General features: G+C 30.0%; 1 protein-coding gene across 1 annotated transcript; it reads left to right on the forward strand.

Moving 5' to 3' along the window:
* The first annotated feature begins 6,177 nt into the window (after positions 1 to 6,177).
* Positions 6,178 to 25,178, forward strand: LOC145319943 (uncharacterized). The gene is made up of 10 exons (XM_080162344.1): positions 6,178 to 6,191; positions 6,619 to 6,674; positions 7,071 to 7,206; positions 10,940 to 11,771; positions 15,811 to 15,880; positions 21,614 to 21,681; positions 22,793 to 22,876; positions 23,217 to 23,278; positions 23,781 to 23,859; positions 24,431 to 25,178. Exons 1-10 carry the CDS (start codon positions 6,178 to 6,180, stop codon positions 24,488 to 24,490), a joined length of 1,461 nt encoding a protein of 486 aa, XP_080018470.1. The 3' UTR covers positions 24,491 to 25,178.
* Positions 25,179 to 26,194: the final 1,016 nt, after the last annotated feature.

Genomic DNA, 26,194 nt, shown 5'->3' on the forward strand with positions numbered 1-26,194 from the left:
TAGCCTAAACCCATCCTAAGGACTAAATATAGAAATAAGGTAGTTTAAAACCATCCCATGAAATATGTTAAGTTTCCGTATAAAGGAGTACTTAATAAGTTTATTAGTTAATGAAATCTTAAGTTTTAGACAAAAAAAACTACTTTATATAATAGGAAAAAAATATTAACATATTAAGACAAAATATTACATTCTCGCTTATGATGACTTAAAAACCATTTATTTATATCTTTTACAAAAATCTTTATATTTAAAGTATTTTGAAAAAAACACTACATATACATATGTATGTATATTACAATTAAGCAAAAAATTTAATTGATAATTAAAAATAAAATCAGTAGAATATAATCTAATATTCAATAGTTAAAACGCCCCTAGCCCAGGGGACAGAATAAAAGCCTAAAACCATTCCACGACCTTTTTTAAGGAACCTTAAAATGTATAACTTAACTTATTGAGACAAATACAATCCTTACCTACTACTTCAAGAAACTTTAAAGCACGATGGAAAATCCTATAAATAAAAAGTAGTAGGTTTTTTTGTCTGAAGCCAATGATCTCAGAAAACAATTACCCGAAATGGTTGTACTTTTAAGGAAAGCTTTTAAAATGCCTTTGGGTGGTTTTATACTATTTTCCCGACCTACTTCATTCTTTCTCTAGAGAGTTGGGCGAATCCACTAGTCTCCATAAATTACAACCTTGAAATTAATAGCCTGAAACCAACACAAAAATTTGCTGTTTTAACTAAAAGAAAACTCTGTATATCATGATTTTAATATTTTTATCCCTAAATTGTTTTCAACGTATTATTGTATTATCATAACAGATATGTCCATACAAAACCTCTAAGGTTTTTTAGCGAATACAATTCACAAGTCCTTAAAATCCAGCGCTCCGAAGTGATGAGACAATAAACGATTTATTTTAATGATGCTAAACAAAATTACCCCTTCCGTAGATTAAAATTATTAATTGTCACGACATGAAGCTGCTAGTTTGAACAAACCAATCAAGCTTTTATAAAATTCCCAAAAGTTCTTTAGATTTTTTTTTTTTTTTTTTGGGGGGGGGGGTTAAAAATTCTTAATTATAGCCTAAAACCTTTATTACAAATTTTTAGGTCTGGCTTTTACGAAAACTTTACAGACATACAGAAATGCAGTTCGTTTATTTCTATATACAAAATCTAAAAAGCTAAAACATATTTTGGCTAAAATGCAAAAAAATATCTTACAAAAAATAATTTTGACATTTTTTTCTCTCCCTATATTCATAATCAGTCTGTTTTGTCATACGTTATGGTTTAGTGCGTTTTTGGTGATAATAGTTTATACCAGGGAGGGAGGGGACATTGGACTGTATATTACAATAGTTCACTAAAGTTTTTAAAAAAAGTTTTCTTATTTGTTTGCTTGACAACTTTGGGGATTTTATTGAATATTGATAGGTTGGTTCATTAAGTTGATTGTCAAAACGTTTCAACCACTAATTGTTATTTACAGAATATGATTTTGTATATCATAATTTGGGATATACATCATTTCATCGGTCATTGTCTTATCCCTTTAGATCCCTTAATACATAAGTAGCAGAACAGTAATGATAAAGCCTTTTTTTAAAATCCTGTCTAACTGTCGTTTTGTCATACAATATGGTTTAGTGCGTTTTTGGTGATAATAGTTTAAACAAGGTTGACAACATCCTTTAATTGGAAGGATAAATTTAGATTTTTAGACTTGATTAAAGAGATGCTTCGGTTATAACATTGTACCTTGTTGTGTTTTATCCACAACCAACTCTAATTTAAAAAATCGTTCTGAATTATCTAATTTATAAGTTTGAATTATAATATCCACGGGAAAATGTCTATAATACGATGCGATAAATAACTAATATGATATTTTTCTTTACAGATTTATAGTATTAGAACATGATTTCTAAGACATGTTCAATTTATCTCTTGTTGGCTATTACAGGTAATATGTTTTTCCCATGGTCGTATGTTGTTTTAAAAGCAGCTGTTGATTTACTAGCGGATCCGCCCCTAATCTATGAGGGTACTCGACCATCAACCTTTAATTTAGATTTTAAAAGGAAAAGAAAATTTTCGGCGGTCATTTTTTATCTAGAATGGTATTACCTTCCCTTTAAAAGGCAGCATATACCAATAACGAAATTAATTAGAAAAAAATCACGAAATCTATACGTGTTTTTCAGCTGTCGTTGGGGGGCAACACATCGTAAAATTGACGACCTCTCCATTTGCCCCCAAAATATTATTTTATATTTATTTCGCTTGTTGGTTATACCTTATACCTATTTAAAAGGTAAGGAGATTGTAAATGAGAACCATATCGGTTTAGCGGTTAGTGAGATACTTTGCTACACACAGACATATAGACATTTAGACAATGACATCCTGTTACTTTTATAAAAAGATACAAAACAGTGCTAAAATTATTATTAGTTTGAAATAACATAAAAAGTTTAATAAATATAGCAGCAATTAATTCTTGAATCAATATCATCACGAAACCTAGAACTTTAAAATCCTATATTAGATAGCTAGCTATTCATTTGCAACTTTTCAGTGAAGGTTCTTGGCTACCTTGTGGAAGGGGAAATACACAATTTACCATCCCCTTTTAAGAGGCTAAAGGCGTAGCCATTATAGTTCAAAATAAGATGGATATCATTTTTATAAAAGATCAAATTAATTTTATTTTAGGTTAAAAATAAGAATGATATTATTACATAAAAAGATGTAAATATAAATTTTAATTAAGGTTTAGTAACAGCAGATACTAGAGATGTACATGAAAGGTTTTTAAACGCGAGACTCAGATTTTTAAACAAACTTATAGACAGGTATATCTATCTATTTATCTATCTATCTATCTATCTATCTATCTATCTATCTATCTATCTATCTATCTATCTATCTATCTATCTATCTATCTATCTATCTATCTATCTATCTATCTTTCTTTCTATCTATCTATCTATCTTATAAAGTACTCTAAGTATTTATAGTAGAAAATATAGTTTTGAATAGTTCACATAACCCAAGTTTTAAAGTTCATGAAAATACCTAATTCTATTACATTTTTAGCCCCTTTTAGGCTTTCAGAGTTATGTGACTGTATGTAATATAAGACCTCGGAAACGGCTGTATAATGCAATTTTTGATGTAGTACTAGGAATTTCCTATTCTGAGTTCAGGGCAAAAATATGTTTCATTCACTCCTTCTTTTTTTACACTCTGGTCCATTAATGGCCTAAAAACTGAATAATATAATAAAAATAAATTGTCACTAAGATCAAACGAGAAAGTATGTTATAAAAAAACTTATTATTGTTTATAGTGACTTTATAAAATTATACAAAAACGTGTTGACAAGATTTAATAAAAGTGGCTGTTACTGACATTACATCAAATTTTCAGAATTTGTTTTCATTATATACATTATACGTCGACGATAAAGCTTTTATATTGACTTGTTTAGAATATTATTATTTCAGTTTAGAACAATTTAATTTTTTTTTGGAAAATAAAAGCTTATGGTTTTTCATTAAATATTGATAAAAATTACTAACATTACTACGCCTAAAGATGTTTCTTTCTTGCAATTATCTGTATATAGACCATATTATTATTGTAATTGCTCTATAACTTATGGATATAATTGTCCTAGTAGTACATATGGTTACAGAAAATTGCACAATAATACTTATAATATTAAAGTATTCTCTGTGTGTACCAAAGGATCTCGAAAACCATTGAACCAATATGGTTTTCCATTACAGGGTAGCTTCTCATATTTTAAGGTTTATAACTATACTCCCTCCCAAGAAAAATCACCCCTCTAAAAATTCCTACTATTTTTTCTTTTTAAAAAAAAATTGACAGTTTGGGGTGGATAGTCGCTAGTTATCAATAGAGTGAATCCTTTGGACACTTATACAATTATCAAATTTAGCGTTGCATTATGAGTATTCTAGGATAATCATAGCTTCACATTTTTTTCCTAAAAGCTTTGTTTATTTATTATCAATTGGATCATTGTGTTTATTTCTTGCAACTACCAATATAGATCAATTTCCAAGAAAATTTTATATTTACCGTCTTAGATAGAAATATTTAGAAGGCTTAAATTTAATAACAAAATAGCTACAAACCACCCAGACATTGGTGAACCTTTCCTGATATGGAGAACATAATTAGTTAAAGATAGACATTCAAAAACTATGTAATAGGATAATAGCTGAATCTAAAGATTAGAGTAGTGTTTAATCTCTTAAATTAATATTGGAATATTTACTAACTATAGGGCATATTTCTCTGGCAGATAGGTCTAAAAATAGCCTAAAACCAGCCATTAGGATATACTATGCTTAACAAAAACCCCTAAGGTTTATGTTATGAGTTTTTAGAAACTATGAAAACATTGTATTAAATGGAAAACTCAACCAGTTCAGTGGTTACTGAGATCTTAACAGACACACACAAAAAAAAACATACTACTTTTTTTTATCTCATACATTATTTGACTTTTAATGGAATTATATGTATATTTACTTAACACTCAAGGACATCATTTTTTGTGGCATAGGCCTAAAAATAGACTAAAACCAACCCTTAGGATATACTATTCTAAAAAAGCCCTAGGGCTTTCACGAATACACACCCCTAGTGTTTTTTCTTCTTAAAAGGAATGAATATACATATTATTACATGAATCTTACACTAGATATTCAGGTTTTCTAAAAAATTTAAACACGTAGCGGGCTAATATAACCTTTTCCCCCTTCCACCCCACCCACGTATCACATCCCCTCCCCTTTCTATGAACGAATTGACCAATAAATGAGAGTGTATATCCACGTATATTATACATACATTTTAAAGGGTCCAATAACCCACCAATAATTTTTATGGGAAATTGAAGCTGCAGAGAAAATATTGAAAATGATTTATTTCCCCCTAGTTCATTTCCTTGCAGAAATACACTGCATGCACACACATACACACATACATACACTCACACATACACACACAAACACACACGCACATACCTTTACATCCAATGGCTCCAAGGACCCCCTCCCCCCCACATTTTTTTTTCATTTCACTCCAAAAATATCTGTTTTCACCCAATGAAAATTACCACTTTATCCAGTGTTTTTACCCCCTGCCCCAAATAAAATGCTTGGACGTCTTTGAATGGTTGTATCCCATCGCTATACATAAAAAAAAACCTTTTTTTCTTCACAACAATAACATAAAAATATGTAATAGTAACGTGTTGTAATTCTGTATATGTGTACTTAAGGTTTGGCTAACCGCTAAAACTCTCTTGCATTGTAGTTTTTTTAGGTCCTATTTTTGGGGGAGGATACCATAATTCTTCCAAGAGAAATCTCCCCTAAAAAAATTAACCTACAACCTAAATGTTTTCATTATTTGTAGAAAACATAAAATAAAATTGAAAGTGGAGTAAGGTTGACCACCCCCCTCCCCTCTCCTAATAGAAGCCTCTAGTGGCCTAGCCGCTAGTTTTTACTATAACAACAACAATTAAATATACAAATGTCATTTTGTTATGTTGATATTTATGCGAAAATGATGGACCACCTCTAAGTAGAACTAACTCATTCTTTGCACACATCTTTACCCTAAAAAACAGCCAACAATAAATTATCAAGCGTCAAACCCCCTTTTTTTTATAAATCCTGGAAGTATAGTTTTTACTTTTTTATACAATTTAACAAGGATCACAATATCCATAAAAGCAAAGCTCTAAAATTGAACAATAGAACAAAGGAACACAAACACATGTAGAGTGACAAAAACTAAGAAAGCAGAATATTAATTTTGAAGTATAAAACTTGTTTCGAAATAGCATAAATCTAGGATTCGGTTTAAGGACATACTTGCATTTCTAGGACTTGATATATTGTACCATGTTGTCCTAGAAATCATTGTTCCAAAAGAGTAGCTTCTCTACCCTAAAAAGTTTTTCTTTAATTCTTATTTTTTTCTTAACATATTTTCGCAATTATGGGAACGTTTTGCAAAGAGCCTTTACTTGCAATATTTTATGGGTAAAAACTGGTAAAAATAAAAGGTTTTACAAAGCATTTATACTTAAATGTTAGAAAAAAGGGATTATGTACACTGTACAGTAAACTGTTTTTATTTTGTTGTTAAAAGTTATCCACTAGACCGACAATCCATGCAGATTTAAAACGCACAATTAATAAAAAGTATAATTGGTAATCTCCTTTAAATATCACTTTGTTTTGTATATTAGCATTTAAAAAAAAATCTTCCTACACTATGAATATTTATTTACCTATATTCATTTATCTATTTATAAGTTTAATTATCTATTAATCTATCGTCTATCTATTTATCTTTATCTTTCTTTCTTTCTATCTATCTATATATTTATTTATCTTATTATCAATCCATTTATCCGTTTTTTCATAACTTAAACTTTTATTAACATATATTTTCGCTATCTGTTTTTTGTCCATCTATTAGACTGTTTATCCATCTTCCTATTTATTTGTATAAGTATTTATTTATTAATTAATTGATCTATTTAGCCAAGACAATGACTACTTACCTGGAACTAGAAAAATCCTTCAAAAATATTCTTCAGGTAAACTAAAAATATTTTTTTATCAATGCGTTTGGATGCTTTAAATTTGTTTTTGAAAAGAGGGATTGCAATATTTGTGTTTGGTTTAGAATTCCAGCAGATCTTTTAAAATTGTAACATTTACAGGCGGCTGACGTGCGACTGTGCCGAGCCCTGATCATTAATGTTGTAGTTAATCCATAAATAGGCTATGCCCATAAATATTTTGTAAAAGAATGTATAGTGGAGGCAGGGGACTTTATAATGATTCTTGTCCCTAAAACTTTGGGGACTTTTATTAAAATTTTGATCCGTCTTGTAAAACTAGAAGTGTTCAAACATTTCTACCAATAATTTTAAACTAAACAAAAAAAATTCATAGAAATATTCTTTAATTAATCATCCATTTGATTTAAGATCCTATTGCTGCAACTACTGAAAAGAATCTTGCTGCAAAAGATGGTGATATTTATACAACTGCTGATAATAGAATACTAGAAATTAATGATGGATCTTTTCAAGCTTATCCTGAATATTCTACTGATGTTATAAGGTATTTTTTAATAGCAAAACTTCTCTAAAACCAAGAATCTAATATACATCTACTCTATAACTCATTATATCTGACTGTCTGTTTGTAAGTTTAAGTTTTTTTTAGAAGGAGGTAATTTTTTTCTAGCTGCGATTTTTCTTTGGAAGGGGGAGGTACCCTCCCCCAAAATAGTTATAAACATTAGGGTGGGTCGATTTTGGACATTTTTTTTCTGAGGCCAAAGCGGGGATCTGCAAATGTTTTGTATGAGTATAATACACCTCTGGACTTTTAAAATTTAAAAGTCTTAAAACCGTTGACGACCAAACATTCAATTGTATAGCTATTTGTAAATGGGAGTCAATTTTTTTTGAATCAGAACTATGGCTTCATGGTGCTCCCAGGAAAGGCATTGGGGCGTAGAATCAGGAACTTTTGACTGTTTTAAAAAATCTCGTTCCTAGCCTGAGAAAATCTAAAAAACCTCTACAAATTGGAAGCCATAGTTCTGATTCAAATTTTTTTTAAATGTCGTCTTTGCATATTAATAAATAATCAAATATATTTTTTAGTGGTCGCGTTTTAAAACTCAATTTTTTAAAATTCTTTTTCGGTCAGAAATGTTTTAAAGGTTAATTTTTTCTGTTGCATATCCCCTCTTTGTCTAATTCCGATATGAACCCGCCCTAATAAACATTCCCATGAACTATGCAAAGCTATCCTGTAAAGCAGTTAGCGAGATTCTTTGGTATACACAAACAAATAGACAGATATCCTGTCACTTTATCATAAGGATTTTAGTAAATGTTTAAAAAAAAGTATTTTATCATTTTATATTTTTTCTAACCTTTAAGTTAAGGTTCAGAGTAATTAAAAAGTTTAAATTCAGCATGAAAAAACTAAACTTAAAGATAGATATGCTATGTGCAACTGTATTCAGTAAGAAAGGATGTATATGCTTGAAATATAAGCTTGTTATTGCTGCGCTCAATGTTTTTAAAAAGTTATTTTATCATTTTATATTTTTCTTACCTTAAAGTTAAGGTTAAAAGTAATTAAAAAGTTTAAATTCAACATTTAAAAACTAAACTTAAAGATATGCTATGTGCAACTGTTTTCAGCGAAGAGGGATTTATATGCTTGGATTTTGATGAGAAAAGTATACATGGGAAGCACTCGTATTCTAGATTTTATGTCTGCAGCGAAGGATTTCGCTAACTGTTGAACCAAAATGGTTTTATTATAGGTCTCAGGATGGTTTTAGACTATATCATTCTTATGAAAGTTTTGGTATGGTCTTTCTATATTCTTTTAAGTATAATTATAGAGCCCCTAGATGCTAGGGGCCAGGCTGCTATTATTCTGAATCTTAAGATTTCATTAAGTGCTAGACGGATTGAGTTCTACTTTTTAGGGAAGCTTACTACATAGGTCCCAAAATCAAAGTGAGCTAAAAGCAACCAATCAAGATTAACTTTGGGGACCAGCAGGACTTACAGCCCAATGTCCTTTCCTTCCCGGCTAAAAAATAACATTGATTCATTGAATTTGAATATTTAATAAAACAAGCTTTCTATCTTAAATGGTAGACGAGAAATTCACATTTCTTAAAGTAAAATACTTAAAGACAAACAAACTGACATTTGAAGAGTGTATCAAAAAGTTTAAGATTTAAAGTCCTTGAGTTCCTGTACCAACATTCAATGAGGAAGGGGACAATGAGCTGTTTATTACACTAATCCCCAAAGTTTTATAACGTTTTCTTATTTGTTCCGTTTAAGAACTTTTGGAACATTATGATTTATTAAGTTGAGTGTTCAAATATTTTAACCAACTAAAGAAGGGGAAATTTTGTGTATCATCATTGAGGTTGTATATCAATTTATCGTTCATTGTCTTATCCCTTTAGATCCCTGAACCAACAGTGCATTTTAAATAAGCTCAAAAATTTAAAGTAATTTTAAGTTAAAATAGCGGAAAACAAAGAAAAATACACTTTAACTTGCAAAACAGAAAAATATTTTTGTGTTTTTAGTGTTGGAGTTTCTTTACAAGTTTTTGGTCCACCTGTTTCTACCTTCTAATATTTTTCTCGTTTTCTTTAAATGTTTCATTTTGATTAGTTTTGTATATTTGGTAATAGATTTTTTAAAGGGAAAGTGTATCTATATATCTTTTTCATCCATCTATCTTCATCTATCCAACTATTCATTCATCTATCCAACTATCTATTTATCTATTCCTCAATCAATCTTTTGATCTATCTATCTATCTATTCATTTTTTTTCTACAGAATTATTCATCTATCAGTCTATATCTATCTGTCTATCTCTTTCAAGCCACAATTTTAATCAAATATTCGTTGGCAAGCTGTCGACACCTCCTCTCATTCATGGATATACAGGGATAGGACAATGGAAGAGAAATTATTCTCTTTCTCTTTGGTAGCTGGTTATTATTTGAGAGTGGAAAAATTCTAGACTTATACTTTTTTAACTAAATAAAAAATCATAATAAATGATTTTAATTCAATTAGGATGAAATCTAACTTAGTCACAATGCCTTCGAAGGTGCTTTGACTTTAGTGTCAGAACCTAAATTGGGACATAGTGCATTTCATTACCCTAGATTAGGTAACTTCATTTCACTTTTCAATAAAATCTAAAATGCAGCGGTTTTTGAGAAAATTAAATTTGAAAATTTCAAGTTTAATTTTCACCCACTTGGAGTTACCGCATAATCATGACAAGAAAAGCAAAGATTATTTATTTAAAATTCTGAACAACTTTGCTTTTATAAAGTTCTTCATAAAACCACTCCTGAAGTGAGTTAATTAATGGCCATTTTTATCAATTGCTTTGCTAAGGTCACGGAAATTCAGCCTTAAATAAATCATATATAGAGAGGTTTATGACTTACTTTATAAAAGCAAAGTTGTTCAAAATTAAAAAATGTTTTTTTTGTTTTTCTTGTCTTGATTATGCGGTAACTCCTAGTGGGTGAAAATTGAACTTGAAATTTTTAAATCTAATTTTCTCAGAAACCGCTGCATTTTAGATTTTATTGAAAAGCGAAATAAAGCTACCTAACCTAGGGTAATGAAATGCACTATGTCCTAATTTAGGTTCTGACACTAAAGTCAAAGCACCTTCGAAGGCACTGTGTAGTATGTTGATATGCTGATATTTTGTGGGTATTTAATATTTCTTTCCCCATTAAGATTTTAGGCTATTTATTAAGATAACTGCCTATAGATTTAAAGCTAGGTAACTTTTTTAATAACTAAAGATACATTTGAAACAGAGCCCCTAGATGCGATGTAATAAAAAATGATCGTTTTCATTTTTTTTGTACTATTACATTATCCCTCTCTTTCTGATTTTATTGGATTCTATATTTTGGAGAAAAAAAAACACTTTTATTGTTAAATTTTTTTTCTTTCTTTTTATCTTAATTCTTTCTTCATAATTATTTCTGAGAATGTATTTTTTCTTCTTTTCTCTTATATAAAAGTATCCGGATGTTTGTCTGTGTCTAGCAAAGGATATCAGAAACCGCTGAACCGATATGGTTCTTCTTTACAGTGAAGCTTCTTATAGGAAAGACACCTAAACCCCCTGATAGAAATGGCACTTAAAAATACTTTTCGCCCCCGAAATAAAATCTCCCCCCTTTTGCCTAAAGTCCCCATGGATGCCTCTAGGGGTATATCCACTTGTGTTTGATGTAATAATAGATTTGTATTTATTTCAAGGTCAACAAACAAAGAAGAATACGTTCCACTGAGTAAAGATGGCTGGTTCCCAAACTATCTAGACCAGCAAGATAGAAATCAAAAGCCATCAAATCCTGGCTATCCAAGACATCAAGATGACTCATTTTCTAGCTATAAGGGCCTGAATACTGGATACCTTGCAGAGATATCAAATCCGAGCTCTAGATATCCATCTCAACAAATACGATATACAGAAATAGATCAGCCTAGATATCAAGAGATATCAAGTTCTATCTATCCTGGAGCTAGATATCAAGAAGAGACATATAATGAATACCCTAGCTATCCAGATGAACAAGCTAGAAATCCCAAGACATCAAATTACAATCCCAGCTATCTAGTCCAACAAAATGCGATAGCAAGCCAAAATGAGATACCTAATCGTGTAGACAATTATGAAGCAGAATCACCAGAATATTTTGATGATATTTATACAACTGATCAACTTCCTAATTATGAAATAGACACATCTGATATGATTGAGATTCCTACCCCTAAAAATGAGATTTCATTGACAAGTCTGCCTAGCTATCAATTGGGTACCTATACTTCTAGCTTGCTATCTAAATTTCAACAGCCTCCAAGGTTTGAGATATCTAGCTATCCAGAAAAGATGTCTAGCTATCCAGAGACAACTATATATCCAGATAATATGTCTAACTATCAGAGTGAGGTATCTAGGTATCCAGAGGAGACATCTAGCTATCCAGAAATGTCAAGCTACCCAGAGACATATAGATATCTAGATGAGATATCTAGCCATCAAGGAGAGACAGCAAGCACCAACAACTATCCTGTTTACGTACCAAAGGTAAAGTTTGTATGTTTACAAAAATGGTTTTATTATATTTATAATTAAAAGTAGAAAGTAGAGACACAGGAAATTTTACCGTGTCTTTTATAAAAATCATAATATCTGTTCCTTTTTTGTTGGCCCTGAAGGGACTAAGGTATAAAAACTGTCTTATAAAACCATAAATATATGTATATATATTAAACAGTAGGCAATCAAAATAATCAAAGCCAAAAATGTAAAAGCCTAAAGTAACAAATAAACTTTAGAATACAATAATATTTGTTTTTCGTTTTATCTTTTTGCTATTAAATAATTTTAGCCCAGATTAATATAAATCCGCCTGCCTTTTTTTGTTTGCTGAATATTCTATTTACCTAAATATAAATAGAACAAGGAAGATTTTTTCTAGGATTTCTTCGAAACCGATTAGAACCGGTTCTCAGCCACACTAAAAAAACATATACAGCAGTATTACAGACAATAATCACAAATAATAAAATAAAAAACATAGAATTAATACCAGTTTTGTTTACAAGGTGTAATTCTTGTAATTTTTATTTTATGATGCGATAAATAACTATTCTATAAGTAGCTCAGCAAAACTAGCAAATTTTTTTTTTTGATTTTCAACCTATTGTATAAAGAAGTACGGATTTTTTCTGGACTGTTAAGATCTCACAAACAACTACTTTAATTGAGTTCTACATGTAAGGAAGCTTCACACGTTCCCGGGTAATTTTAGGCTATTTCATCCTTAAATTTAGGTCTCAAGATGTTTTACGGCTATTTTTTTTATATCTCTAGAGCAGTAAAGACATACAGGCAGACCAAATAAATTATATAATAATTGCTCATTGGTCACAAACATTTAACCACACATTCCCAATGACAGATGAGCAAATAGATTATCCACTTAGGACTAACGGACTGGCAAATAAAACGGAGAGAAGCTGCGCTCCCAAAGATGCAAGAAATTATGCCCAATTTAAAGTCTGTGGTTAGCCTGTATTTAAGCCAATAGTAGCATATACACAGACAAACTTTGATAAAAGTACCCAATTAATTAATAAAAAAATGGTTATTTATAAATAATCAGTGAAAATGCCAGTTTGCTTATGACTGGTAATTGAAATGGTTTCGTATCATCAATCTTAGATAAGGACGTCCAAGCTCTTTACTTGCTTTGACTCAAAAAATCTAGATAGGGGCGACCCCCTAAAGTTTGGCGGTGCCTGTGGCATTACTAAACAGGTAGTAAATTTTTATTTGGGGTTCAAATCTAAAATTCTTCCAAAAAATTTAATGTTGACTACGTGCCCCCCATTTGGGGTGGGAGTGGGGGAAAATGTGTTGAGTAAATTTTTTTCCCCCACCTCGGACAATCTACAATTTTTTCCTGCATGTTTCTTACCTATCCGTGATTTTAATCCAGCCCAGGTTTAACTTTTCTCTGTTTATGTAGAAAAAAAAACTTTTTTGGTGCATTTTTCGATAATTTCCACTTTGGTTTAACTTTACCCTAGAAATAAATTTGGGAAAAAGACAATGGATGATAAATTGATGTACATTTACAATTACGACAAATAAAATTTTCACTTCTTTGTACTTAAACTATTGGTTAAAAAGTTTGTATACATTCACTAAGACAAATAACAATTTTTTTTAAATTACAAAAAATTGTAATACATTTTGAAAAAGATGAGTAAATTCTCAAAAAGTAATCAACATTGTGACCTAATGAAGTATATACTCTAATTATATAAAAGCTTGGCTGTTTATAGATACTAGGGTAGGGAGGGAGGGGGCATTAGGCTGTTTATTACACTAGTTCCAAAATTTTTATAATGACGTTTTCTTATTCGTTGATTCGTTGGCTTATCAACTTTGGGGACTATTATAGAATTTTGATTGGTTGATTCATTTAGTTAAGTGTCTAAACGTTTCAACCACACATTTTAATCCACAATCGGGGTAATTTGTGTATGTTCATTGGGAACGAATATCAATTTATCGCTGTACTGTGGGTTTAAATTAAATTTCTAGGAAATCATCAATATTTTTTTCTACCCTGTAAAAACATTTTACATAAACAAGGTCATTCTTATGCAGGGCTGCAATACAAATAGAATACATATTTATCATATCAGGGAGGGAGGGGGCATTGGACTGTAAATTTCACTGGTACCCAAAGAGTAATTAAACCAATCTTATTAACTTTGGGTACTTTGATTAGATCTTTATTAGTTGTTACAAACTAGCAGTGTCCATTCATTTTTCATATTATATTAATTAACAAAGAAGGGGTAATTTTGTCAATGATAATTATGCGCGTGTATTAATTTATCGTCCATTGTCTTCTCATTAAGATTCCTGATATAAAATAAATACATATTTCTATCCCTTCACTGATTATTTCCTCCCTAATATAGCAGATATATGGTTAATTATTGAATACACACCGTTCTTTCCCTGAACCTAGATTACTTCACTGTCATAGCCAATATAAAGTTAGCAATTGTACATATATGAATTAAAACTTTGGACCACTCCCCTTTTCTCATAAGTGAGAGAGCACAAAAATCAACTTCCTAATTCTCAAAAAAAATCTAGCTTTTCTCACAAATTCTTCCCATTTCTCACAAATTCTTCCTTATTCTCACAATTTTGTATATAAAGTTAATATAATCCATATAAATTGGAAGCGGGGTACCTTTGTTTATGATAATTGTGGGTTACTATCAATTTATCATCCATTGCAATGCTTATAACCATTTTCCTTTCCATCTTTGAAATGTAATATCATTTTATGGATTGTCATGGATTTTCATAGAGATGTATCATTCAGTTACATAAACAAGGTCATTCATATGCAGTGCTGCAATAAAGAAGATGAATTTGTTTTTTACATATCTATCTATCCTCATTTTATCTATCAATCCATCTTTCTATTCATCTAAATATCTATCAATCTATCAATAAAAAATCTATCGTTCACTTATCTATCAATTTGTTAATCTTTCTATAAATCTATCTATCAATCTAATAATCAATCTGACCATCAATTTATCTATCAAATTAATATTTTTATTGCGGTAGAGCAATAAACAAAATGAATTTGTGTGTTACATATCAATTTATCCTTCCATTTATCTATTCATCTTACTATCAATCTGTTAATCTATTATTCTATTTATCAATCAGTATATCTATCGATCAATCTAATTATCAATCTAACCATCAATTCATCTATCAATTTAATATTTTTTTTGGTTGGTTATGTCAAAGATTTTTCATAGGGATATAATATTCTGTAACATAAACAAGGTCAATTATATACAATAGAGCAACAAACAAAATGAATTTGTGTGTTACATATTTATCTATCCTTCTTTTGATCTATTAATCCATCTTTATTTCCATCTATCTATCTCTCAATCTATCTAAAATCTATCTATCAATTTATATAACAATCCAAATATCTATCCATAAATATAGCTATCAATCGATATAGCAATCTATCTATTGCCAATCTATCTATCAATCTTTCTATAATTCTATCTATAAATATATCTATCAATCTTTTTAACTATCTATGCCTCTATCCATCATCCTTTTTATCAATACATCTATTAATCTATGTATATATTAATCTTTCTTTTAATTCACCTAACAATCTATCTTTCTAATTTTCTATTATCTTATTAAACAATGAATTAATCTATCTATCTGTCTATCTATGCCTCTATCCATCTATTTCTTGATCCAGCAATTTACGTAACAATCTTTCTATCAATCAATCAATTTTTCTATCTATCTTTTAATCTGTCTATTAATCTATCCACAAGTATATTTAATTATCAATCTATCCCTAATTATATCCATCTCTCAATCTATCTATCCATCAATCTATCTATCAACCTATCTATCAATCTATCTATTTTTCTATCTATTAATCTATCTATCAACCTTTCTATTGAATTAATTTATCTATGTACCAAAGAAATCTATCATTCTATTTATCAATGCACCTATTGACATTTAATAATCTATTTAGGTATCAGGAGACATTTATGGTGAATATTTCTTCCCTGCATATTATCATACAGATGGACAAAATTTTCCAGGTATAAGTTTTCACTGCATATTATCATACAGTTGGACAAAATCTTCCAGGTATAATTTTTCTCTGCGTATTATCATTCAGATGGACTAAATTTTCCAGGTATAGTTTTTCTCCCTGTATATTATCATACTGATGGACTAACTTTTCCAGGTATAATATTTCCCTAATAAAATGTGAAAATTTTCTCAGTATATTTCTTGATCAGCTAGTTTAGCAAAAAATAGATTTAATAGAGCAATCAATAAATTCTAAATTCTGATAACTCTTAATTTATCAAGATATTTATACATCTGTCTGCCTGTCTAACTATCTATTGATTCTACTATCTATCTAATAATTGTCTTGCTTACTAATTCATCTGTCAATTTTTATTTATAATAGTACACTGTCAAATCGAAGATAAGTGTTAAACTTTTGTTTAAACTTTTCATAGTTTAAAAGTCAGAAGCATTTCCTAGTGTACTTAAGTTGAAGTTTCATTATAATATATTTGGAATGTATTATTTTTATATTGGATGTCTGTCTGTGTTTATAGATTTTGGCTTATTGTTTCTTCATATGAGCATTAAAAAGATGTCAAATAGCCTAAAACCGGCTTCATAAAGATCTTTTAGTATTTGTTTTCTTCTATTCTATAAAAGAAAACTAATAATGTTCCTTCAAAGATTTATTGTACACTTTTTTTTGGTGTTAATATGTTAGTGTTTGTGTATGTGTGTGAGTAACTCTATATTGTCATCAATCATCATCTACTACTAAATGCACTACTTCCATCTCCATTCTTTCTTCTAAGATTATCTCAAAATTAGCTGCTCATTTTTTGGCTACACCTAAAAAAGGTATACTCAAAGGTAGCTTTCATGAATTCTGCGTCAGAATTTTTTGTGAGCATCAATCATCATCATTACTAGTAAATTACTTCTATCTACATTTCTTCTTCTATGATTATCTTAAAATTAGCTACTAATATTTAGGTTACATTTAAATAGTATGTATTTAAGAAAATACTCATTTTTTGCTTTTGATTTTAAGCACCATTACAATTTTTGTGAACTACTGAATGCACTACTTCCATCTCCATTCCTTCTTCTAAGATTATCTTAAAATTAGCTAATCATTTTTTGGCAACATTTAAAAATGTAAAGGTACTGAAATAAAGCATTTGATAATTTTGCATTAGTAAAATTTTTTGTTGTTAGCATCTATTACTATCAGTAAAAATCCCGAAAATTTGGAATAGTTGGGCAGGTGAGCTAAGATCATTAAATTCATCCAAAGCTGTTAAAAAATATGTAAAAAATAAGTGTATATCAAAGTACAAAACATTTCAATGCAGGGAGAGAAAGTGTTATCCCTGTGGAAAAACCTAAATATAATTTAAATATCGCAACCAGTAAGCTACTTAAATGCCATACCCTGTAAATAGCTAGTATTATTTTATATCATTTGTGAAACTTGTAAATATATAAGAAAAAAAAACTTAAATGAAAATTGGGCCGAAGGACAGTCAAGATTGACTTTAAAGGCCCTGTAGTACAGTTACCCTAATTATGTCAATGTAAATAAATATATCTATAAAAATTGATGTAATTTAAAATGTATTAAATTATTTGTTAAATTAATCTGTAATTTACTGCTAATAAATCATATCATATCATATCATATCACTAAATGCACTACTTCCAGCTCCATTCCTTCTTCTTATATTTTCTCAAAATAAGCTTCTCATTTTTTGCTACACTAAAAAAAGTATACTCAAATGTAGCTTATATAAATTTAGCATCAGTCAAAATACTTTCACATCATTAAAACTACTAAATGCACTACTTTAATTTACATTCCTGCTATGATTATCTCAAAAATAGCTACAAATATTTGGGCCATATTTTAAAGAAATTTGTAGATAATGCATCATTCCAAACATATGATTCCATATTTTAAACTTGTTATTTTAAGAATTTTTTTTATGGATTGCATATTTTACATTTTCTAATTTTAAACATAAATTCATTTGTAAATTAGGCGGTATTAAAAGTTTGCTAATTTTGAAAACATCTTGATTTAAGTACACAAGGAAAGGAAATGCCATGATGTCAATTTTTAGCTTGCTATTTTTAGAGTGTTCTAAAGATCTATATTTAATAATTGTATATTTTACGTATAACCTCACACGCACAATTTATTAGTTAGCCAATTTTGAGAATATCTTGTAGTAAGTGCACAAGGAAAGGAAATGTGAGAAACCTTTTCCAATGGATATATTATTACTTGGATGTTGCAACAGATTTCATGTACTCTAAATAAGTGATACTTGCAGCTGACTGTAATAATGATTAACACAATCCAGTTCTTTTACTTTATCCATTCCTCCCTCCATCTGGATGATCGAACTGACTAATAAGCAAGTCCATGTAAGCATCCTAAATTGAAAACAAATTTTTCCCCTGACAATATATCCACGTACATCATATATCCATTCCTTTTGCTTAGTTTCCCACCCAGCCATCCAAAACCAAATTAAACCTAGAGGCATTTTGTTGAAATATAGTTTCAATAGTTTATGTCAACTAAATGGTATTTATTGACATATAATTGACCTTTGAAATATTTTTTCCATATCATCTATAATACAAAGTAGAACGATGTCTGTATGTCCGTCTGAAGCTTAAGATCTCAGTAACCGCTGAACCGATTGGGCTCTACTTTTCAGGGATTAGACCTACTGGTCCTGTGATGGTTTTAAGCTATTTTCTTGGGGGGTGGGACACCCCCAACCCCCCAAAAAAATTAAATTTTTTTTTTCTTTTAAATCTAAAATACGAAAAATTGGTTTGATTAAACCACTTGGGGCAAAGCCCCTAGAGGCTAGGGGCGAAGCCGCTTGTATCTTAGAAAGTAGTCGTTTTTTGTCTGTAGATTAAGAATTCGATATTATATGGACCGATTGAATTTTCCATTATATGGAACCTTCTTATAGGTCCCATGGGTGGTTTTTAGGCTATCTAATTCCTATATCATAGTTTGGATTAAGGTACCTTTCCTACTTTTAAAACTACGTTGAATGCATAGCTCCTAGATGCCAGGAGCGCAGCAACGCTAGTACTTATATCAAGAAATTGAATTGAATTAACAACAGCTAAAAGTTTTACAGTGAAACATTGAGCTCATAATTCTAATCTAATGGCATAAGTAGACCCAATAATCTAAATTTAAAGCCTCCCTCTTTAATGACAAAACATGCCATTTTAGGGATTTTAATAATAAATTTCAATATTAAATCTCACTAGCTAGAAGTAAAATCTTATTTTCAGCAGTTAAAGGGTGTATTTACTGCATGGCTTTCTTTAAGCTATGTAAAAAATCTAGAGAGAGAGAGAGGACAGTTTATTACACTAGTCCCCAAAGTTTTATAGTAATGTTTTCTTATTCGTTGGCTGACCAACTTTCGGAACTTGGAATATTGATTTGTTAATTCATTAAGTTTAGTGTTCCAAAGTTGTACCACCAATTGTTAACTACAGATAAGGTAATTTTGTGTTCATTATTGGGGATGTACATCAATTTATCAGTCATTGGCTTATCCCTTTAGATCCCTGAATAAATCTGATACACTGATACATAAATATGAAACAAAATATATGAATATTACATATATATTATTGTTATTATGTGTAAGATATAATAATTTCTATACAATAGTTGGATCATATTCTTTTTTTAACTAAGATTATTATATATCATACTCATATTCATCTGATTTGTACAAACTAAGGGCTTTATATCATTAACTAGCGGCTGAAAATGAAATCAAGGGGCCTATGTTAAGCTTACTTAAAATAGAGAACCTAATCAGTTAAGTAGGTATGAGATCTTACACTCTCTCCTTGTCTCCTATCTATTAAAGAATCTGATCCTTACCCAATAAAAAACTAATCTACCAATTCATCTATAGCAATTTTCCTATCTCTCTTTCTCTCTATCATTCTCTTTCTATCTCTCTCCCTCTCTCCTTGTCTCCTGTCTATCTATATTGCTTATTCAGAGAAAGAATTTGATCCTTACCCAAAAAAATAATCTACCTATTCATATATAGCAATTTTCTTATCTACCTCTCACTCTCTCTCTCTCTCTATCTCTCTATCTCTCCTTATCTCCTGTTTACTTATATTGATTATGCAGCGAAAGAATTTGATCCTTACCCAAAAAAACTAATCTACCAATTCATCTATAGCAATTTTCCTATATACCTCTCTCTCTCTCTCTCTCTCTCCTTGTCTCCTGTCTATCTTTATCTTTTTATTGTTCTTAGCTATTGATAGGGTAGTGATGAAAAATCTGATTTAAAATAAACATATAAAAACAAAAAGGAATAATAAATGCATTCTTATTTTTTTGTCTGAAGCTAAAGATCTTTTTTTTCAGGGTGTTTCACATCAAATTGCAGATTTTCTAGATGTTATAACTTTGTATGGATATGAGAATTTAGCAAAGATTCTAGGAATAATCAAGGAATCAAGGATTCATTGAATATTATTAAAATAATCAAGAATTCTAGAATTAATTGTGGAATCCAGGATTATTAACCAACCTTAGTAGCGTAGCAAAGTTATATTATGTTAGTGAATACCTATATTCATATCCATTATAACTTTGCTGGAGGAATACTCATAGATTCTAGGATTATTGAAGATTCTAGAAATAATCGAGGAATCCAGGAATAATTACCAACTCTAGTATTGTAAGAACTATATTATATTAGTGAATACCAATATTCATATCCATTATATCTTTGCAGGAGGAATAATCGTAGATTCTAGGATTATAGAAGATTCTCGGAATAATCGAGGAATCCAGGATTACTAACCAACCCTAGTGTTGTAAGAACTATATTATATTAGTGAATACCTATATTCATATCCATTATATCTTTGCACTAACAAGTGTATTTTGTGATAGATTTCTAATGGTCTTAATTATTCAGCTAGAATTCATTTATCTATTATTTGATTGTAGCTTTCTATCTATGTCTTACTTTATCAATCAAGAAATCTATACATATTTGCTTTTATTTATATATATATATTAAAGTATGTATTTATCTATCTAATTGATTGTCTTACTATGTACATCTATTTATCCACTGATCTAACTATCAATCTATTTTTATATCTGTTTATAAATTGAACATATTATTCTTCTTATACCACCTTTCTAACTATATCTTTTTCTATCTTTTGCAAGAAGAGGATATCTATCCTACTCATGACTAAAAGATACTGTCTATCTAGATATTCTCAGGAAATAACATGAGACAGATAGACAGACATGCACACTGACAGACAAACAGACAAACATAATAGAACAATAATCTTACTTTCATTTTCATGTATGGAAGCATTTACAAGAAAAATAATATTTTTTGTCATAACCTAGATTAATTTTCTTATTATTCCCATAGATAATCTGTTATACAAGTATATGTCTGTCTCTCATAGATTCATAGTTTGCTATGTAACTTTTTTATTTTTCTAAAATATGATTTTTTTGTCTTTTATTTAAGGAGTATGTCTTAAAACAAACTGGTATAAGCTAGTATTGATGACCAGTTTTAATTTCAATGCTTATTGAGATTATTTTTATACAAATTATTGCCTTAATTGAAATTAAATATGATCTGTTATAATATAATTGATCTAATAATTGTTAATATACATATTTTTAATATTTTTATTAGGTATTGGAACATCTGAGAAGCTGATCAATCCAGCAACTGCGAAACTTGCCAATCCAATCCAGGAATTAGTTGATGATGAAAAACCATATCTTATTAAGAAGTTAAAATTATTAGATCTTAATTTTTTTATCTATAAATTTGTTGATAAGTAAACCTTGCACCAAAAGTATAAAATTACAATTTTATTTTCTAATAATATTGATACTTTATAATACAAAATACAATATTCTAAGACATGAAGATACATTTTGATTTTAGCAATCATTTCCAATTCCCTTTGTCTAATAAAATATAGGTATGAGACATTAGATAACAACAAATATGATTTTAAAGCAATATTAGTTAGTCAAATATCAACAAAATGCTAATAAAGGATGTTAATAATGGGTTATTAAGAACAGTATCAGGCAATGGCTTGCACATGATTAAAAATGCACAAATTTGTACATAATCAAAAATTTTGATCTTAATTACAAGTATTTACTTCCAATTCTCCTTCCCAAGTTACAAGACAATTTAAGTACATCCCTTAATGATGTTTAACACAATTATCCCAATTTTAGATTAAAATCATTGGTTGATATGTTTAGACAATACAAGTTAGGAACCAACCAATATAAATTTATAAAATGAGGTAACCTGGTTATAAAACTTTTAAGTACTATTGTAATTTACAGTCATTGCCCCCTTCTCCCCAATGTGCAAGCTTTTGATATCAGGACTGAGAAGTATTGGAGATGGTGTAAAAGGTGCTTTGGCTAACCATATCAACAACAAACTTCCCTCAGGAATAATTAAAATATAAACTTTTTTAGATTAACTCCTATAACTCCTCTAAGATGGGGGGCAGGGGGGTTGGTCGTCCTACCAACATTCAGATTTTAAAGTAAATTTTGTAGAGAATTTCATTTTTATGGATGATTTCTAATGGAAGAGATAGCATTCTTCCCCAAAAATTGTTATGAATATTCTTAGGACCTACAGTGTGAAGGAAAAACATATTGGGTAATTGGTTAGCAAGATTCTTTTGTACAAACAGACAGATAGACAGACTCCACAGACAATCTCTTACTTTTATATATGAATATCAAAAAAGTAATGTCAACTTTATGTAAGTCTTATCAATTCCATAATTCTATGCTATGTTGAAGTTTGATAGAATTTTCCTTTTTAATCTAGGCTGTAAAAAAATCAAAAGTTTTATCAATATCAAAAGGGTTTCAGCCACCAATTGCTAGTGTAGTTCAACATGTCATGAAAAAGGCTATTAAAGATTCTAATACTAAATATTTACCCAACAAAGATAAAAATGACCAATAATAACTTTGGATTAGAAAGAGGGTTTTCTCTAATATGCCCCTCCCATAAGTAATAAAATGTTAAGTTTATCATGTATCTGAAGAATGAAAAAAATTTAAAGGCAAGAAATAGAATTTTTTTAACTAGTACAATTAAAACAATTTAACAAAGGAAAATTCTAGATAGGAAGCAGCTTAAGTTTTTTTGGGATGAATTTTTTGCTCCCCTGTCTTTGGCATCCATTCAAAATTGAATGAAAACTTTTAACTTTCTAGTATATGAATCTCTAAGAGATTTTCTTTAGGTTGGTTCTCCAGATGTAATTAATCCTGTGCTGGTCACATCAATGGCTGCTTTGTTTGCCAGGTAAAAATTTCCATTCCTGGAAATTCTTCCACTTACTATGTCTGTTCAATCATTTATTATACAATCCAGAAAATGACAGTTACTCAGCTGGTATTTAGAATAGATTTAAAGAAATTTTTGTAAAGTTTTAAAAACCAATAGCAAAATCTACTTCCTATTTAAATTTATATCATGCCATTATCATAAATGTTGTTCTGGTTACATTATTAACTGCATCATCTGCTAGGTAGGTATCTAAATGCTTTAATCCAAGCACCAGTGACCAAATTATAAGCAAGTTAGTAGAGTAGCAGTAACAATAGGATTTTTCCATTTTTACTTTGTTACGTTTAAAACATGCCTTTTCAGCTTTGCGCATAATCATTTTCAATAAAATTTTTTTTAAAAATTAATGAAAATAGAACCAAAATGATTTATCTGTTTAAACATCTACTTAGTGATATTGTTAACAGTTGCAAGATCTAAAGGTGTATATATAAAATTTCATAATATTATTTTTCAGTGCAATATTTCACAACTCTTTGAACCTGAACGCTACAAGTGAAAACAACATAACATCACAGTTCCAACAACTTTATCAGGTGAGAAATGTCTGCTAGAATGCTTTACAGATTAGACAACCAACTCTTTGATTGCATGACTATTGTCGGAAAGTTCTACTTGTTAATTATAAATAATTACACCTATTTTTTGCATTTCCCCCCTCCCTTAATATAATTTTGACATTTCTAGTATGAGGTATTGTAACCCAAGCTTTTAAAGATAAATATCTGACTTTTCTTGTGAACCAGTGAAGATTCCTATTCATTTTGTCTATGTTTTTTTTGGCTGACTTTAAATAAAAGTGACATCATTATTGTCTGTGTCTGTAGCTAAAGATCACGCTAATCACTGGGCCTATATAGTTACAGCAAAGCTTCTTATAGGTTCAGGAAAGGCTTATTTTTGTCTTGAGGAAGGGTACTTCTAACCCCCGAAGTGAAATCACCCCTGGAAAAAAATAATACTCCACTAAAGTTTTTTTTTACTTTTTTCTTTTTAAAACTAATATGGAAAGTGAAATGTCAACTTACCACCCTTAAATGCTCCTAGAGGCCTAAAGTTAAATTGTCATCTATTAATGGATGTTGTCATCCTTGTTTTATTTTGTAGATACCCTCGCTGAATGAGATTATAGAGGATCTACAGTCTCAACTTGAAGCTACTCCATAAAATATTATTGGTTTTATAATTGTTACTGTTAATGTAGGGAGGGAGGAGACATTGGACTGTAAATGACACTGGTCCCCAAAGTTTCATCATTTGTTGTAACAAAAACTTTGACTTGTAATTTGTTGGTTTTAAACCTGGTAGTGTCCATACTTTTTAACCAATAATTTTAATATACACATTTTTTTGTATCATCATTGAGGATGTACATAATTTTATCGTATATTGTCTTATCCCTTAAGATCCCTGTATTTATGCAGTTTATGTCTTGCCATGGATCTTGAGGGATAAGACAATGTTTATAAAACTTTGGGTACCGGTCTATAATTTGCAGTCCAGTATCCCCTCCCTTCTTGATTGGTACCCTATATGATCTTATTGTTTGTACAAAGCACTACTTGTTAATCTATAATACAAAGTAGAATGAAGTATGTCCGTCCGTCCCTTAAGATCTCGGTAACCACTGAACCGATTGGATTCTACTCTTCAGGGAATATACCTCCTGGTGGTCCTGTGGTGGTTTTTGGATATTTTCTTGGGGGGGGGGGGGGTGGGACACCCACAACCCGCCCAAAAACAAAAAATCCCCCCACCATTTTTTAGGCAGTTATTTTGTTTAGGCAGTTATTTTAAAATAAATGGCAGCACCAGAAATACTTATTTTTTTTTAATTACCTCTTAGGGCAAAGCCCCTAGAGGCTACTGGCGAAGCCGCTAGTGATGTTATAAGTTGTTATATTATTCTTTTACTATTTGTACTGTATGTTATTGTTTGTTTAAAAAATAAAAAAGATTCAAAATTAACTTTTTTCTTATTTCAATATACATAGTTTTGTTTTTATCATATTATCTATCATATAGTGGCGTGTACAATGTTTCGCCAGGGGTGGGGGGTGGGGGGTGAAAACTTTGATACCCCCCTTAAAACAAAATCGAGGTTGGTGTTGAATACACAACAAAGGGGTGTTATTTTATTTTCCTTGGGGTGGATAAAATTTTATAAACCCCACCTTAAATTTAAGGGGAGTGTGAAAGTTTTATATTGGCAACCCCATTGACTGTTTTAGGTGGATACATCAGGGGGATGTTGACCCTTGTCAAGGGGATTGTAGGGGGTGGACACCTAGGGGGTATATCCAACCAGGATATTACCAGGGGTGTGCATAAACCTACCTTCTGCACGCCTCTGTGTAATATTCACTCTTTACTCAAAAGTTTTTCTATAAAAATATAATCAAATATGATAAACAAAGAGAAAAATACTCAATATACTGCAAGGTAAAAAAACAAGGATGACAACGTTAAAAAAGGTAAAGCTAAAAATTCCAGGGAGGAAGGAGACATTGGGTTGTAAATTACACTGGTACCCAAAGTTTAATAACCACGTAATCTTATTCGTTGGCTCTTAATACTCTTTATATCACCATCGGGGCTTTTATATCAATTTATTGTCCATTGTCTTATCCCTTAAAATTCTTTACTTTTTTTTCTAAAAGTTATTCTATAAAAATACAATCAAATATGAAAAACAAAGAGAAAAATTGAGAATAATACCCAATATACTGCAAGCTAAAATCACAGGGAGGGAGGGGACTTTGGGGACACCATGGAAACTGTCCCAATTTTGTATAACTTTTGCGGAACATGTTCCAGTTACGTCATATTTTTCTTTCCCGAAAAAGGGAAGGGGGAAAGAAAAAAAGGGAA

The sequence above is a fragment of the Acartia tonsa genome, chromosome 5, assembly GCF_053477335.1.
Source record: "Acartia tonsa isolate MP-2025a chromosome 5, ASM5347733v1, whole genome shotgun sequence".
NCBI classification, from domain to species: domain Eukaryota; kingdom Metazoa; phylum Arthropoda; class Copepoda; order Calanoida; family Acartiidae; genus Acartia; species Acartia tonsa.